Raw genomic sequence first — 14,832 nt, 5'->3', positions numbered from 1 at the left:
AACATTGCACAACAAAAATACCACTAAAGTGAAAAATTACTTGAGTGTAACAGCGGCAGGCCGTGAACGAACGTTTCGGCATTGTCCCGGTCTCGCAGGATTCACGACTCACAGTTTCATGCAAACATGTAAAAACAAGACTGGGAGGAAGTTCACCACACTATATGACCTCGATATGCAGAATATCCATGAAATTGCGTTTTCCACACACGTCAGAAAGGCGTGATGGGATGATGACCGCGGGATAGTGTCCGTAGACGTCGATGTGATGTGCTCTTTAAAATCTACTGCAAGTGTGGCACTGACGAACGTGTTCATTTGTGATTGAGTGGATGGGCCGTGTTAAGCTTGTGTACGTGTGAAGTGTGTCACTTCTCCTGCAGCAGGGCAGGGATGTTGATGTTCCAGCCGATGGCCTGGCGGTCGAAGCCACAGGTGAACAGATTGCAAGCTTGGTTCTCCTCGTTCCAGGCAGAGCAGCACACCATGCGCCGATGGCCCTGTGTGTCAAGTGCAATGTGGTTGTCAGGACACATAAAAAAGTACAAAACACGCTAATGCAATAGTTAAAGTGATGTGGCAGAAAACCTAGTAAGCTTCGTTTCTGCCTTCATGGTTCATTTCTAAAATGGATCTTTGTTAGAGACTGATTTAAGATGCTCTACATAGACAGCGACTTTACTAAGAGCCACTTGTGCTGCAAGGAAATAACACATCTCAAGAGAATCGCGTGTGGGACTCGACTAATGTTCACTGTTGATTCTGGTGATTCAGTGTGACGCTAGCTAAAGATTTCAAATGTACATTATGGATATGCTGGATACACAAAACTGGATATTATTAATACAGAGGGTTTAAACAGGGAATTTCATTTAAAGTCACTTTTTATTTGGTTAAATGGTTTATAAATCTGTATATGTTTACAATAGACACAGTTTAAACAACTGAAATCAATTTAGTTTAGAAAATTTTACTTTAAAATATCTAGTAAAAATTCAGCTATAACTGTAAATAGGAATACATATTCCTAAATCTGATTATACATTACCATTCATTCAAAACTTAAGATTTGTAAGTTTTTGGCTTTATTTATTTATTGTTTTGTTTCTTTAAAGAAATTAATAGGAATACACTGTAAAGAACATTCTTGGCCGAAGCCAAGAACAAAGAGAAAAACTGGGCCGAAGGACATAATACCAAACACAGTTTTTTGCCTTATTCACCATGCATTTTGACTATTTTTCACCATTGCATATATCAAACAGCCAAAAGTTGCTTTTAACTGTTTTGTTTCAAAGAAAAATAAATAAATAAATTACAGAACAACAATTTAAAAATATTTACTTGACACTGAACATTTTTTATCATTCTAGAGATTATACCAACAAAGTATAATTTAAACTAACTTAACACAAATCAGTACATTAGAATAAATTCTGAAGGATCTTAATATATTTAGAATAACATTAATATTCATATTTAAAATATATTAAAATAGGAAAGTAGAACTATTATTAAAAGTATAGTTTTATTGTATTTTTAATCAAATAAATGCAACTAGATACCTTTCAACAGAAGTATATATATTTATTCTGTACATATAAATGTTATTTTACTGTTTTATTGAAATGTTTTTAGCTTTTGAACAGGCTGCCATATTTGTTGTAAAATATGTTCTCAAAACTTTGCTACCTACAATTTGAAATAACCGAGTTTGCGTCATAAAGAAATAGCAACTTTTTATATTTTTTTTTTAATTTATTTTTCCCAGAATGAAAAAGAATCGGAAATATCTGCTGGTTAAAGAGTGCGAGACAAACGGACAGACATGAAGCAAAAACGAAAGGTAATAAAAGCTCCACTCTGATTGAAACGCACCTGTCTGTTGCTCCGTGGGAGACGGGCCAGACGGACTCCGTTCATGTCGAACAGCCTGACCTGCCTGTTGTCATGTGGTAGAGCGATGATCCTTTGGTTCGCTGAGACACTTATCCTGCAGGTTACAACCAGAAAATCAATCAATAAACTCAATTAAATGTAAAGAAACAAGCAGCATCTATTTACACCAAATGCAGAAAGCTTACCTCACTGACAAAGGCTACTTTCACTCCCATTGGTTAAACAATGTCCAAAATAACTCTTTGTGCGAACAGCATCTTTTGTACTTGATGTAAACAAGATGTTGCCATTCAATAGTGCAAGTAAAGCTAGATACGATTTACTAAATGTAATAATCAAAAAAATCTTCCATACTATTCCTAGTTCAGAAGCCTGACTTGACTTCATTCTTTCAGAATATCTTGATATAGAGAAATAAAGTTTCTCAATTTCCCAGAACTTTTTAAAACGGGTACCATGTTGTCTCTGCTTGTTCAGAAACGACAGTCTCAGGAAGCGGTCTTACACCTTGCCTGCCTGCTGCTCTTACCTATTAACGGCGGAGTCTGTGCGGATGGTAGCAATTGGAGATCTCATGTTCTTCAAGTCCCACACCTTGACGGTGCGATCGTCACTTCCTGACACCACGTTGTCTCCCACAGTGAACACAGCTGACGTCACGGTGCTGAAAAAAACAAACGGCTTGTCAACAAAACCTCGCTCACACACACACACACACACACACACACACACTTCAAACATCCTCCAATATTTTTTTAACACCTCAATGCCAAAAATATCATCCTGAACAAACGCACATGGTTTTAATGAAGCACACATACGTTTGTAGAGTTGCAGAAGGTCAAGGATCTCGGCTGCTAATGTGAAGGACACCCATTTAATCCTGATCATGAGAGATAATAATTGTGTTCTTGAGCGTGACTCTTAACTCCAGAACGCTCCAGCGGGGATTGTCCCCAAATGAAGTGTGGTGTAAGGGACTTTAAATGAAAGATAGTCTCTCTCTTTTACTGGAATGACAAATTACTGTACAGAGTGTGTAGTTAGTGCTCAAGGTGATTAGGTTATCTCCGGTCTTATTTGCAGTACTCAACGGATCAAGAAGCAGATCACGTGAACTCCACTTTCTGCATTTCCATTGGTAGTCTATTATTTTTTAATCAACAAATAGTTATGACTGCCGATCATCAGTGTCACTTCTAAAGGTCAATTCACACTGCACCAGCAGATGCATCAGAGTTTTGTCTGATCAGTTTGTTAACCCTGTGGCGTCTGTAGCTGTTGGTTAACACTTGTTCTCGGTGACTGAACATGTTGAATTGACATTTGGGGCCCTACAATACACCCGGCCCAATGCGACGCAAGGCGCAGCGCAAGTGTGTTTGCTCGTTTCAGTCCAGCGCCACGTTGTTTAATTAGCAAATGCATTTGCACCTATTTGTGCGCCCATGGGAGTGCTGGTCTAAAAAAGAGGTGTTCAGGCGCATTGCTATTTTAAGGAGCTGAAAATAGACTGCGCCATAGACCAAATCAAACCTGGTCTAAAGTCTGGCGCAATGTTTTTTCTCTGTTATTTAAAGAGCGTGTTAGTATAGGCGGGTCCACAACGCGCGTACACCCTGCTTATTAAACACAGGGATGCACAGCAGCACACAAACATGCCAAATATTAAAAATTAAAGGATTGCAATGCATAATAATTTTGTGTAGGCTAATTAAATATAAACATGCATACATGTCATAATGAATAGTCATCGCATGTATAAGAATTAGGCTATCTTTGCTTGCACACACGCAGCACCATTTCATCTCAGAGACGCATTCTGTCTCTGCGCTTTCAAAATTCCACCGTGTACATAGCAAATCTGTCCTGGCACGAGTCCAACTGGCTCTTAAAGGGAATGGAATATGAGACTCTGATTGGTTTATTGCACGTTACGCCCAAAAAAGACCCATTACTCATTAAGGGAATAGAGAAAACCCGTTTAGACCATGCGCCCGAGCGCGCCAACCGTTTTTCCGTCATTAAAATAGCAAAAGTGGATTTGGACACGCCCTGAGTGCACCTGCGCCGTGTGCTTTACACTTTGCGTTTAGATTGTTAAAATAGGGCCCTTGGTCTGCATCTGCATGAGGTGAAATGGCTTTAGGGACTCCAGTCCAACCCTACAAAGCAAATGCTCAGGAGGATTTGGTGCCACTCTACAGTGACAATGTGGGTCTGCTGAACATTGTTGGGCAGGTAATAAATAGTCTTGGCTTAACCAGACATGTTCACCACCTGATGTAAAGTTTCAGGGATTCACAACCTTAGCTCATGATGAAAATGTACATGTGGGAACTTTTTCGCAAGACGCAGCATATGTAGCGCCATGTACGTTTGGTGACATATTCGATGTGAGATGTCACTGGGTGGCACTGTTTTTTCCGCCATAACAGATTAATGTACAAATGGTACATTTGATATGATGTTGGTTTTCTGCCGACTATGCAAAATGTGCACTGTAGGGCTCCAGACTAACATTTGAGACCAGCGCCACTACGTTCTACAGATGGTGGAGCCAGGAGCAGATTTGATAGTGCAAATATTCAAAATAAAGATAATTTAATCATAAAATTGCTATTGTTTTACATTAATAAGTGCAGTTACTAATAATAATTCAGGTTCAATTCCAGTTTTTAGTTTTGATTATTGTTTATACAGAATTGGAAGTAAAGCACTTAACTTGAGTTAAGATGCATACAAAATTTACTTTTATTAACAACAGTAACAGGTGTAAAATCTACTTTTATATACAAAAAAATATATATATTCCACTCTTATTTAATGTACCATTATTTTTCTAGCATATGCAACTGACCAACTTCACAGATTATTTGTGATATAGTAACAAATTGAAGAAAAGGGTCAAATTCTGACAAAAACGGATTTCTTGATTATTTGATATTTTTTAATGGTGATTTAATAATTTCAAAATATAGAGAACAAGTAGAAATGAATGACTAATAAGCCAATAAGTGCTCCTCTGCTGCTGTCTACTGGTTAAAATTGTGATTTTATGCATTTAAAAAAAAAAAGATTACGTAAGTGTTTGTTTAACAAAGTATATTTTCTTCATCCCATTAAAAACAACATTCAAACTTGATCATCTTTTAGAGCTTTAAAGTGCTGGAAATAGTTGTGTGAAATGCTTGAAAGTCATAGAAAAGTGCTTAAATTTCTCTCTCAAAAGGTTGTACAAACCCTGAAATAAAATTAGTCGCAACGGCAGGAAAAATGGTAGCAGTCTGGAGCCCTGCTTTGTTGGGGAGGGGGGGTTGGGGACAGAAACACTGTTGTTAACCACTGATCCAGCCAATAATGAGACAGACTATACATAATTGAGGGTGTGGAAAGAGGGAGTTCTCACTGGTCAACAGTTTCCTTTATCACACTATTTTACAACAAGTTAAAATATCTAGATTTTGGATGCATGATGTAGTATCAATTTTCCAGAGCCTTGTACTTTTCTTCTATATCCAATTTGGAAGTCAACGTTGTGGCAGAATTCTCAAAGCACAAGTCCTAGGCTTGCAATCATTTTAAGTGGCCAATTCTTGGCCAAAATAAACTGTGGACCAGACTTCATTCTTGTAGTCAAAAGTCTGTTAATGTGGGCCCACATGTGACTTTTGTGATGAGGCTTGAGTTTCTACTGGAATTGAATTTTCCCAACAAATTCTATTATTGTGATGATGAAATTAAACTCATCTTTCCCTGGATGGAAGGACCACCCTCTGCTCCTGTACAGGGCATTAGAGCACCAGCAGCTGGGGTAAAATGAGGCAGAGAGAGTGTGTGTGTGATCTGAGACAGTCTGGGTGAACAGCAGGAATGTCAGCAACCCTCAGGGTCACAGCGCACATTTAACTGCTCCGCTCAGCACACACTCCTCCATTTAATGGACCTTAATATTTCTAATCTATCACGTCATTCCCTGCTGACATTTCTCTCCTCTTTGTATTCCCTTCTCTCGGGAGAGCGAGGGAGAGAAAAATGGAAAAAGAAAAGGGCCGGAGCGGTGCTTTGCTCGCCCCTAGCCGTGCTAATTTGAATTGACATGATATTAAGGTTTAATTAGGGGCTAAATTCTGCTGCATTAAAGATTTGGTGTTGGGTTTGGCTGTATTTAACAGCTTTGCTCAGCTCGCTCCGGCACAGTTCACATCCAAAGTGAAGCGTGGAAACGCTTTCTGACATTGCGGGTTGCCACCGGAAAGTGAGGGTGGGGGCAGTGGTGGAGCTGATAATAGATTAAAAGCTTGATTAAAATCCTATTACAACTCAAACGATATTTTGGGAATGTTCCGTTTCCCCTGGGACCACTGACAAGCAAGGTCGAGACTCATTAGAGGAAGCGCTGCATGTGCATTTAATAGAGATCCAGTTCTGGAGTACAATAAGCTCTTTAAAACAATGGTTAATGTAGTTGAATGTGGTTAAAACTCTTGCTGAGACAGGGAAATGTGTTGAAGATGCTTTGAGATGTATGGCCTTCATAGTTATGAATTATAATTATGAAACATACATTTCAAACAGAATTTATTTCATGTACACAGTAGTGTCCAAATAAAAACTAGCATGCACGTCTTTCTTCCATGGACACAAAACAAGAATCTCAGAATCTCTCTACAATCTGAGTTATATATTTTTTTTAAATGTCCTGGCACTTCCAAGCTTTATAATGGAAGTAAATGGAGGGGTCAAGAAGAAGTGGCTCTGGGGGGTTAATAAAGGCCTTTTGAAGTTATGAAGAAAAAAATCTATATTTGAAATCTCTAACTTCTGCTAATGGTCATGCGTGCGTTCACGAGAGAGTGGCGTTTCAGCACTCTCGTGAATGCAGTTATGACCGTTAGACTGTATTCGTCTGAAAGAAGAAAGTAATATACACCTATGATGACATGAGGTTGAGTAAATCATTGGGTAATTTTCATTGTTGGGTGAACTGTCCCTTTAAGATTAAGCAATTATAAGTAAGAAGACCTTTAGCAGTTCACTTATTACAGGTCCAGTTCCCATGAATTAACCTTGTGTTTTGATCAAGGGTTCATAAATAAGCCCTTGCTAGGTTCAAAACTACAGCCTTTTGGCCTCCAGCCTGAATCTTTAACCGCCAGTCTGAGTCTGAGAAATAGGAATAGGTGAGCTTGTCATCCAGAATTTGCGTGATTTGTCTCAAAGGATACACCAGCTGTGATTTTTCTTCAGTGAGAAACCCATTCTGACACATTCCCCAAGACAGCAGGTGTGTCTCCCTCTGTCTGAAATCGAGCACACTGGCGATACTCTCATAAGCATCCTGACAGACAGATAGCAGCTCTGACAGGAAATGCCCTGCAGATCAAAGAGGAATGAGGCAGTGAACACCACGGGCTCTTGGTTACAGCGACACTCCTGTCAAGCTTCATTTGTACTGCGCCACTCATTAGCATTTGCCCCATCATTAGATGATTAGGAGATGAAATTTCAGACCCTTCCACTGCCCTTTTGAGTGCCAACATGAACGATTACAGGTTCAAAAGGTCACAAATTCATACTTTTCAATACAAGTTGAGTATCAAGTCTCAAATCCTCTTTTGGTCCCAAATACAAAATCGTGGAACCCGAAACGATATTTTCTGAACAATGCACAAAAAGTGTACAAGTTAAAAAAATTACCCAAAAGCACCACGAGTATCATAAAAGTTGTCTATATTACTTTGAAAGGTAAAAATTGATAGCCTGAATGCACTACTGTAAGTCGCTTTGGATAAAAGCGTCTGCTAAATGCATAAATTTAATAAAAAAAATTTATTTTACTTTTGCATTGTACCAAAATCTTCTGAAGCCATATGATGGCTTTGCATGAGGACCAGATGGAAACTGTGATTAAAAATCTTGATACCCACCTTGGCCCATTTATCTGAGAGTTCTTAAGAGTTTCTTCATTGACTTTATAGATCCGGTTTAATCACCAGACAATTTGCAAGTCATGCGTATTGTCAGCATGAAATTCAAAACGAGACGTGTGCACATCAAGTTGTATTCAGTTGCACAACACTAAAGCCTTCAGACTCAAGTTTACATCTCTGGGTCACACTCCATTGTCTATAAGCACCAGTATTCACTAATTAGCTTTAAAAGTGCGACTCTTTAAAGTTTTCAACACTTACGTTGCTAAAAATCTGAAAAACAGTGGGCAAAGGCTTGAATGTTTCATCTAAGTGTCCATATGTCATAATGCTGCACTCATGGTGTGTCCTGATGCTCTGGGTTAGTGATGTGAGACAGGCATATGTTAGCTGTACTGCACAACTGAGCTAAACTTCACTATTAGAAACTGTACAGCAGTTTAAGAGCCTCAGTCTGCATAAAATAGAGATGCATCCTATTGATACGTATTCTAATAGTTAAACATCTGTGTACATAGATTTTGGAGTTGAAATTCATTGAAGGGTTAGTTCACCTAAACATGAAAATTATACTATACTATCACTATATACTCACCCTATAAACCTATTTAAATTTTTATCACACAAATTGTGATTCATTTTAATGAAAGCAGACAGATTTTAGTCCCTCCACATATTCCATTCATCCAAAACTTAAGACGTTTCAAAAAGTTCAGACATTACTAGAGCCCAACCGATATATCGTTTTGCCGATTTTATCAGGTGATACGAGTCTGTCGCAGTTATACTGTATCAGCTAATATGCTTTATGGAAGTTAATTGCTGTTCTAATCTAATGTGCTGCTGCACTGTAACGCACACACACAGACTACAGACAGTAGCTCGTACGTCACGCGCAGATCGCTCGCGCACAGAATCATTCAGCGCAGAAATGTACCGTCAACGCTGTTCTGTGATTTCTCAGTAAAATAGCTTAGAAACTGAAAAGTTCAAGTATATGTTTCTTAATAACTAAATCCCACAGCATCACTACTGCTAGAGAGACACTGCCATGTAGAAATAATTCACACACACAATCGCTCGCTCTAATGCATTCATATAAATGTAATCTTTACTGTGCTACTTTAGAACGAGCAGAAATCTGTGAGTAATAAAACGACCCTAAAGCAAAAGAACTGATAAAGCTGAGCTGTTATAGGAGCAATAGCCATGTTCGCAGCACTGTGTCATATGCCATAGCGGTGCACAAGGGGTTTGTCACAGCTCCAGACTTATTTGTTCATTAATGATGTCATCAGCGACTAGACAACCTCGACTCGACTTTCATCACATAAAAGTCGAATTTAAAAAAAATCAGAAGTCGTTCAACCCCTAGTTTGCAACGCACCTGTATTTGACATTACGTAAACTTTATTTTGAAGGCGCCTGACTCGCTTCCGCTTTGTCTCACATACGCAGAGAGAGAGAGAGATTTATATCGGTCTGGTGAGTAAACCAAAAAAAATGTACTAACCAGTGGCGATTCAATTGCCAAGGTGTCCGTGGAGGGTTCACTTCACCTGAGTTTGCTGCTTTAAATTATCCGCCCGTCACCCACCAGCATCTAAATCGTCACATTACAATGATTCTAATTCCTAGTTTTGCCTGATGATATGATGAATGGATGGTTCCTTTTAAACAGCAGACGTTAGAGCTGATCTGCGCATCATTGCATGTGTCTGCGGCGCACAGGAGCTGATCGTGGCAGTCAGTGCTGGTGTTTATACCAGCCACGCTGCATCCCAGAACTCACGCTTATCACATCAGTCACATCACTAAGTTAGCATAGTTTGTCAGTACAGTCAGTAACGTAGCAGATTAGAAAGTTTGTCTCAACAATTCATCTCCTCTGTGTCTCTCCGCATCACCGTGCCTCCATTACATATTTTGTCACATCATTACAAGTGTTTGATCACCACATTTGAATTATCATTGCTAAAAATGTGTATGCATATATAATCTGTTTATGTTCATACTGTATGTTCACACTAATGGGAAGGGAAAGATATTTGAAGATTTCGATATTTGATGTGATCTATGTTTGTACTTTGATCAATGTTAAATAAAAGCCTAAATTAATGTTTCCATCAAATAAAGTAATCATGCATCTTTAGAAAATGTATCTTTATAAGCATTCTGAACAGTTTTGGGTGCATCAATTTGAACAGACAGAACGGTTTCATTAAAATATCTTCCTGTGTGTTTATAAAAAGAATAAAAGTTTTATAGGTTTGGAATGAACGGAGGATCAGTAAATGATGACAGGATTTCTATGTTTGGTGAGACACACTGTAAAAAAAGCACACTTTTTTAATGTGTCTTTGTTACACGTTACATAACAATGAATTATTCATGATTAAATGCAAGTAACCCTAAACCAAACCCTAATCCTAATCTCATAGTACGTACATGTAGTTAATTAATATATCACATCTTTTCATGATCTTTGTGATTATTTGTGAAATTTACATCTAACACCATTTTTTATTTTATTTTTCTCAGTGTATGCCTTTTGACAAAGAAAAGTCAAAAGACAGCATACTTTAACAGATTACATTGTTAGTGATGTGTAAATCTTAAACAGAAATGTTAATTTATTATTTTTTGGAAAATGTTAGTAAACCAAAAATGTTCTGAATTTATCATTCTATTACATTAACATTGTTATTTGTTACATTTTATCACATTGACCCATTAATACTATCGCAATAAGGTTCCAGTTTTATCAAAAAGGCCTACATATGTTGAAAATACAATCACAGCCAATATGAACATATTCATTGCTTATAATACAGCTGTGTAGTGCTGGATTTTTTGGACCAATGAGATTCCACTGTGGGCTCTATTTGATAGAAATAAGAAACCAAGCGACTTAGTAAGTGTGTGTATATGCACATATATGTGCATTGTGTCATGTGGAGTACACACCGGTGGAGGAAGTTAAGGAAAGTGAGGAAAACAGGAAATCAGATTGATAGGAAGTCTGAATGACAGAAAGTCATGTTTGCTTGTTTGTGTGAGTGTGAGTGTGTGAGTGTGAGTGTGTGAGTGTGAGAGAGAGAGAGAGAGAGAGAGAGAGAGAGAGAGAGAGAGAGAGAGAGAGAGAGAGAAGTCTGGTAGTCTGGCATGACTCCTGTATGCTGGACCCACAGACACGCTCAGCATGAATGAATAAAAAAGGCAGCCTGTGTGAAGGTGTGTAAGTGTGTGTGTCTGGTCTTTAGGAGGTCCTCAGCTCCTGCCAGGAGCGCTGCAGAGCTCATTCATCTTACGGTCCCAGTGCAGCAGAGCATTCACTCCCACTGACAGCACAACACCCTCTCTGTCTCTCATGCGTGACTCAATCAACCCACACACACACACAGCACTGTACGCCACTCATTACAACCAACAGCTGTCTGTCTCTACAGCCCACAAACACACACACACACATCTGCATGCAGAAATACTTCTATACACTGCTATTTCCAGTCTAACTTCTCATTCATTAAAACACGGGGAAGTCGTGGCCTAATGGTTAGAGAGTCGGACTTGCGTGTGTGTTCACTGCTCTGTGTGTGTGCACTTCGGATGGGTTAAAAGCAGAGCACGAATTCTGAGTATGGGTCACCATACTTGGCTGAATGACATGTCACTTTCACTTTCGGTGCATTTCGAAGTCAAACTTTCTGTGCCAGGCTTGGCAAAACTCACCGCTAGCATGCCAGGGTGTTGTGGGTGGTTATCAGGCCATTGATAATTGGTTGCTAAGGGGTTCAGAGTGTCTTCTATTGTGTTGCTATGCAGTTGTTAGAATAAGATATTGGGCAAAAGTCAGTGCTATCTGATGTATGATATTCTGGTATTACAATGGGATATTTAGGGCCCAACGAAATCTCTTTCATTTTTTCCACAGATACAATTTTATTTTTCCTGAATTTATTTTTTTTTCCGTTTTAATGGTTTAATTGAATTTTAATAATTGAGATGGATGTCTAATCAACTGAATTCATAAATATTAACAATTTAATAATTTATATTAGTGAATGCATCCTGGGTTTGGATTGGAATGACATGAGGTTGAGGTTTGTATAACTACACAAAATCATTTAGTAAATAATTGTTGGAACTCTGTCTGAGACACTGATGAAAAAGTGCCAAGCTTTATTACAACTGCATTTTGGAGTTTAAACATGAATAAACAATAGAAATGAAAGGAAAAATAAAGAAGTTTCATAGTAAATCCTACACCAACTTATTAACGTTTTAAGATTAATAGGACCCTGCAAAGGGTTTTATTTGTTCTCAAATTTAGTTTTGCCTGGATTTTGTGAATGGATTTATATTATCAAAAACAGTGGTCTGTTAAAATGCACATCAAACGTTGATCACTATGAAAGGTAGCTCCACACTTTTCCTCAAAAAGCTGCAAAGATTTGATGTACAGTATATTTCTAAATATTGGAATAATAAAGATGCAACTAAAGCTTCACATTTTCCTAAAGCAACTTTTTCAGACTTTTCTTTGCCACTCCAAAGTGCAAAAAAGAATTAAAAATACCTAGAGAAACTCTGCGACACAGGTGTCTGTGTTGAGTGTTGCTCAGGTGAATTCAGCAGCTCAACACAATTAGCTGCGTCTCATCAACTCTGAAATCAACATGATACTCCACTCATATACAAGTCTACAGAGAACTGGCTCTGCTTTGAGATTTGTGCTTTAGGTAACTTGTCAGGTAACGCAAATTCAAATCCAAAACAGTAAAAATATATAGTTTTATATATATTATATATATATATAGAGAGAGAGAGAGAGAGAGAGAGTTTTCATTTTAAGATTTTTTTTTTTTTTAAGTTAAGAGGTTTAAAGTTTTTAGAAATTCTGTGTCATTTTTAGTAGTTTTTTAATGAATTAGTTTGTTTTAAGTAGTATTTTTAATGGTTTAAATCATTTTCATACTGTTGAAATAGTTTATTGGTCATTGTTTAGATCTTTTCCATTTTTAAAATGTGTAATTATTTTAAGATTTTTTTTTTTTTTTTTTTTTAGTTTTAAGTCTGAGACAATAATAATTATTAGAATAAATAAGTAAATAAAAAAAAAAAATGTTTTGAAATATAGAGAAATCTCTTTGCTCTAATAAACCTCAATCCCTGGGAGTTAAAAAGAAATATGTAAATGTTAATTTTAATAAAAACATTTCATTTAATAATATGTAATATCCATTTTATAAAAGTTGGTTATTTGTTTGGTGTTTAAAAACCATGCCAGCTTCCTAATCTTTTTTTTATTTTAACTTGTTTCTCACCACAAAATCAACTCTGAAAGGGATTCAGGTTTGACACTGTTAGATATTTGTTTGAGGGTGTTTGTGGAGTAATATAATTTCCTAATTACGATTCACTATTGCTTAAATATGACCGCTTTGAGTAATTAATGAACTGAGTGAGTCGTGTGCGGCTGCAGATGATCCACAGCGATCCCGGTCAGAATCCGAGCGCCTCGTCAGTCTGAATGAGAGTGAAGGACAGTAATTGACTTTCCTCGGAGGCGCTGGCGGTGGGAAGCGGCTAATCTCATTACGCTGATTGTCTATTTGAGAGCATTACGCTGGGATCTGACGGAATTATACATGTTGGGCTTGAACATAATGAGCGGCGTGTAATCCCTGGTAATCAAAGAGTGCAGCGCCTCCTCGTTCCTGCTCGAACCAGCACACAACTGATTTCACACGCCACCAAAACACGAGAGGGACTCTGGGAAAACCCAAGACACACAGACAAAATACACGAACCAGCCATACAGCAAAGGGTTTGCTTTAACTTGGCTTGAAGAAATTGATGTGAATGAAATTAAAGCGAGGTGATAAATAGGCCCAAGTGTTCAGAAACGAGCGGTTTCTGTGCTCGCTGTCAATGCACTGCCATCTAGTGGTCAGAGGAAATAAAAAACTAAATAGTTTAAATAATGCCCACGTTATTCATCAAACTAAATACATTTCTAAGCTTTTGAATGTTTCAATCTAGGTACTATTTATATACTAGCATAATATTTTTTAATAATCTGAATTTGCTTTTTGCTTTTTATTTTCAGTTTTCATATTCATCTTAATTTAAGTTTTAGTAACTTTATGTGCTTCTGTCATTTCCTTTTTTCTTTTTTTTTTAAGTTTAGTTTTAGTAATTTACCTTAACCTAATATTTCACTTTATTTCTGCTTTATTTCAATAACAAGAATATTTCTTTATTCTTTATTTCAGGTAACAATACCACTGATATTTATCAGCTAAAATTACTTCTTCCAGTCATGAAAAGGTATTTTCATATTTTGCGGTTTTTGTTTAAGAATACATTTTATTGTCTCTACTAGATAATTCAGATTTAATATTGATTTGTTAAATTCTCGTCAAAGATGTCTTGAGTTTTGGAGTTATGACAGTAAAGTCTTTCGGCTTGCTAACAAAAGGTCAGGTTGCTAGCAGATGGCCGACAGTCACTGATCTTGACATTAGAAGAGCTCTTGCATCACTAAGATTTCATTTTTACTTCCATTTGGCACTTGGCAAGTGTTTCTGTTTACATTTATTGCATTTTTGTTTCATCATATTTTGTGCAGACAGTGAAATGTCTGGCATGTGAGACTAGAGGTCATGTGACTTACTCGGTGTGGCCCTGGAAGACGTTGACGGAGTGGATGGAGGGATCTCTGAAGTCCCACAGGCGGAAGGTGGTGTCCCTTGATGAGGTGACCACCAGACGCTGGGTGGGATGAGTACAGCAGTGGGTCAGCTCTTGATCATGACCTGCAAACACACCACACACACACACACACACACACACACACACACACACACACGTGTAAAACAGAGCTACTTGACCCTGAAACCCTGGCAAAGGAGCCAAGCAAAGCCACAAAAGCATCCGTCCAGCGGTGGCTGGTTTACCTGTGAGGGTGTGCACCAGCTCAGAGGTCTCTACATCA

The 14,832-nt window shown here is 37.9% G+C and overlaps 1 protein-coding gene across 3 annotated transcripts in view; it reads right to left on the bottom strand.

The window, feature by feature from the left end:
• Nucleotides 1-266: 266 nt before the first annotated feature.
• Nucleotides 267-14,832, bottom strand: part of wdr37 (WD repeat domain 37) — a 39,813-nt gene continuing 25,247 nt past the window's right edge. For all 3 annotated transcript variants that reach the window (XM_059524283.1, XM_059524285.1, XM_059524284.1), the window contains 5 exons: nt 14,795-14,832; nt 14,512-14,653; nt 2,429-2,563; nt 1,879-1,993; nt 267-500 (listed from right to left, as the gene is read on the bottom strand). The exon at nt 14,795-14,832 is cut by the window's right edge and continues 197 nt beyond it. In XM_059524283.1, coding sequence (XP_059380266.1) covers nt 369-500; nt 1,879-1,993; nt 2,429-2,563; nt 14,512-14,653; nt 14,795-14,832 — 562 coding nt within the window. In that variant the 3' untranslated portion in view covers nt 267-368. The remainder of the gene's footprint in view (nt 501-1,878; nt 1,994-2,428; nt 2,564-14,511; nt 14,654-14,794) is intronic.

This window comes from Carassius carassius, chromosome 35 (assembly GCF_963082965.1).
Source record: "Carassius carassius chromosome 35, fCarCar2.1, whole genome shotgun sequence".
Classification (NCBI taxonomy): Eukaryota; Metazoa; Chordata; class Actinopteri; order Cypriniformes; family Cyprinidae; genus Carassius; species Carassius carassius.
This window is presented reverse-complemented; position numbering and strand designations above follow the sequence as displayed.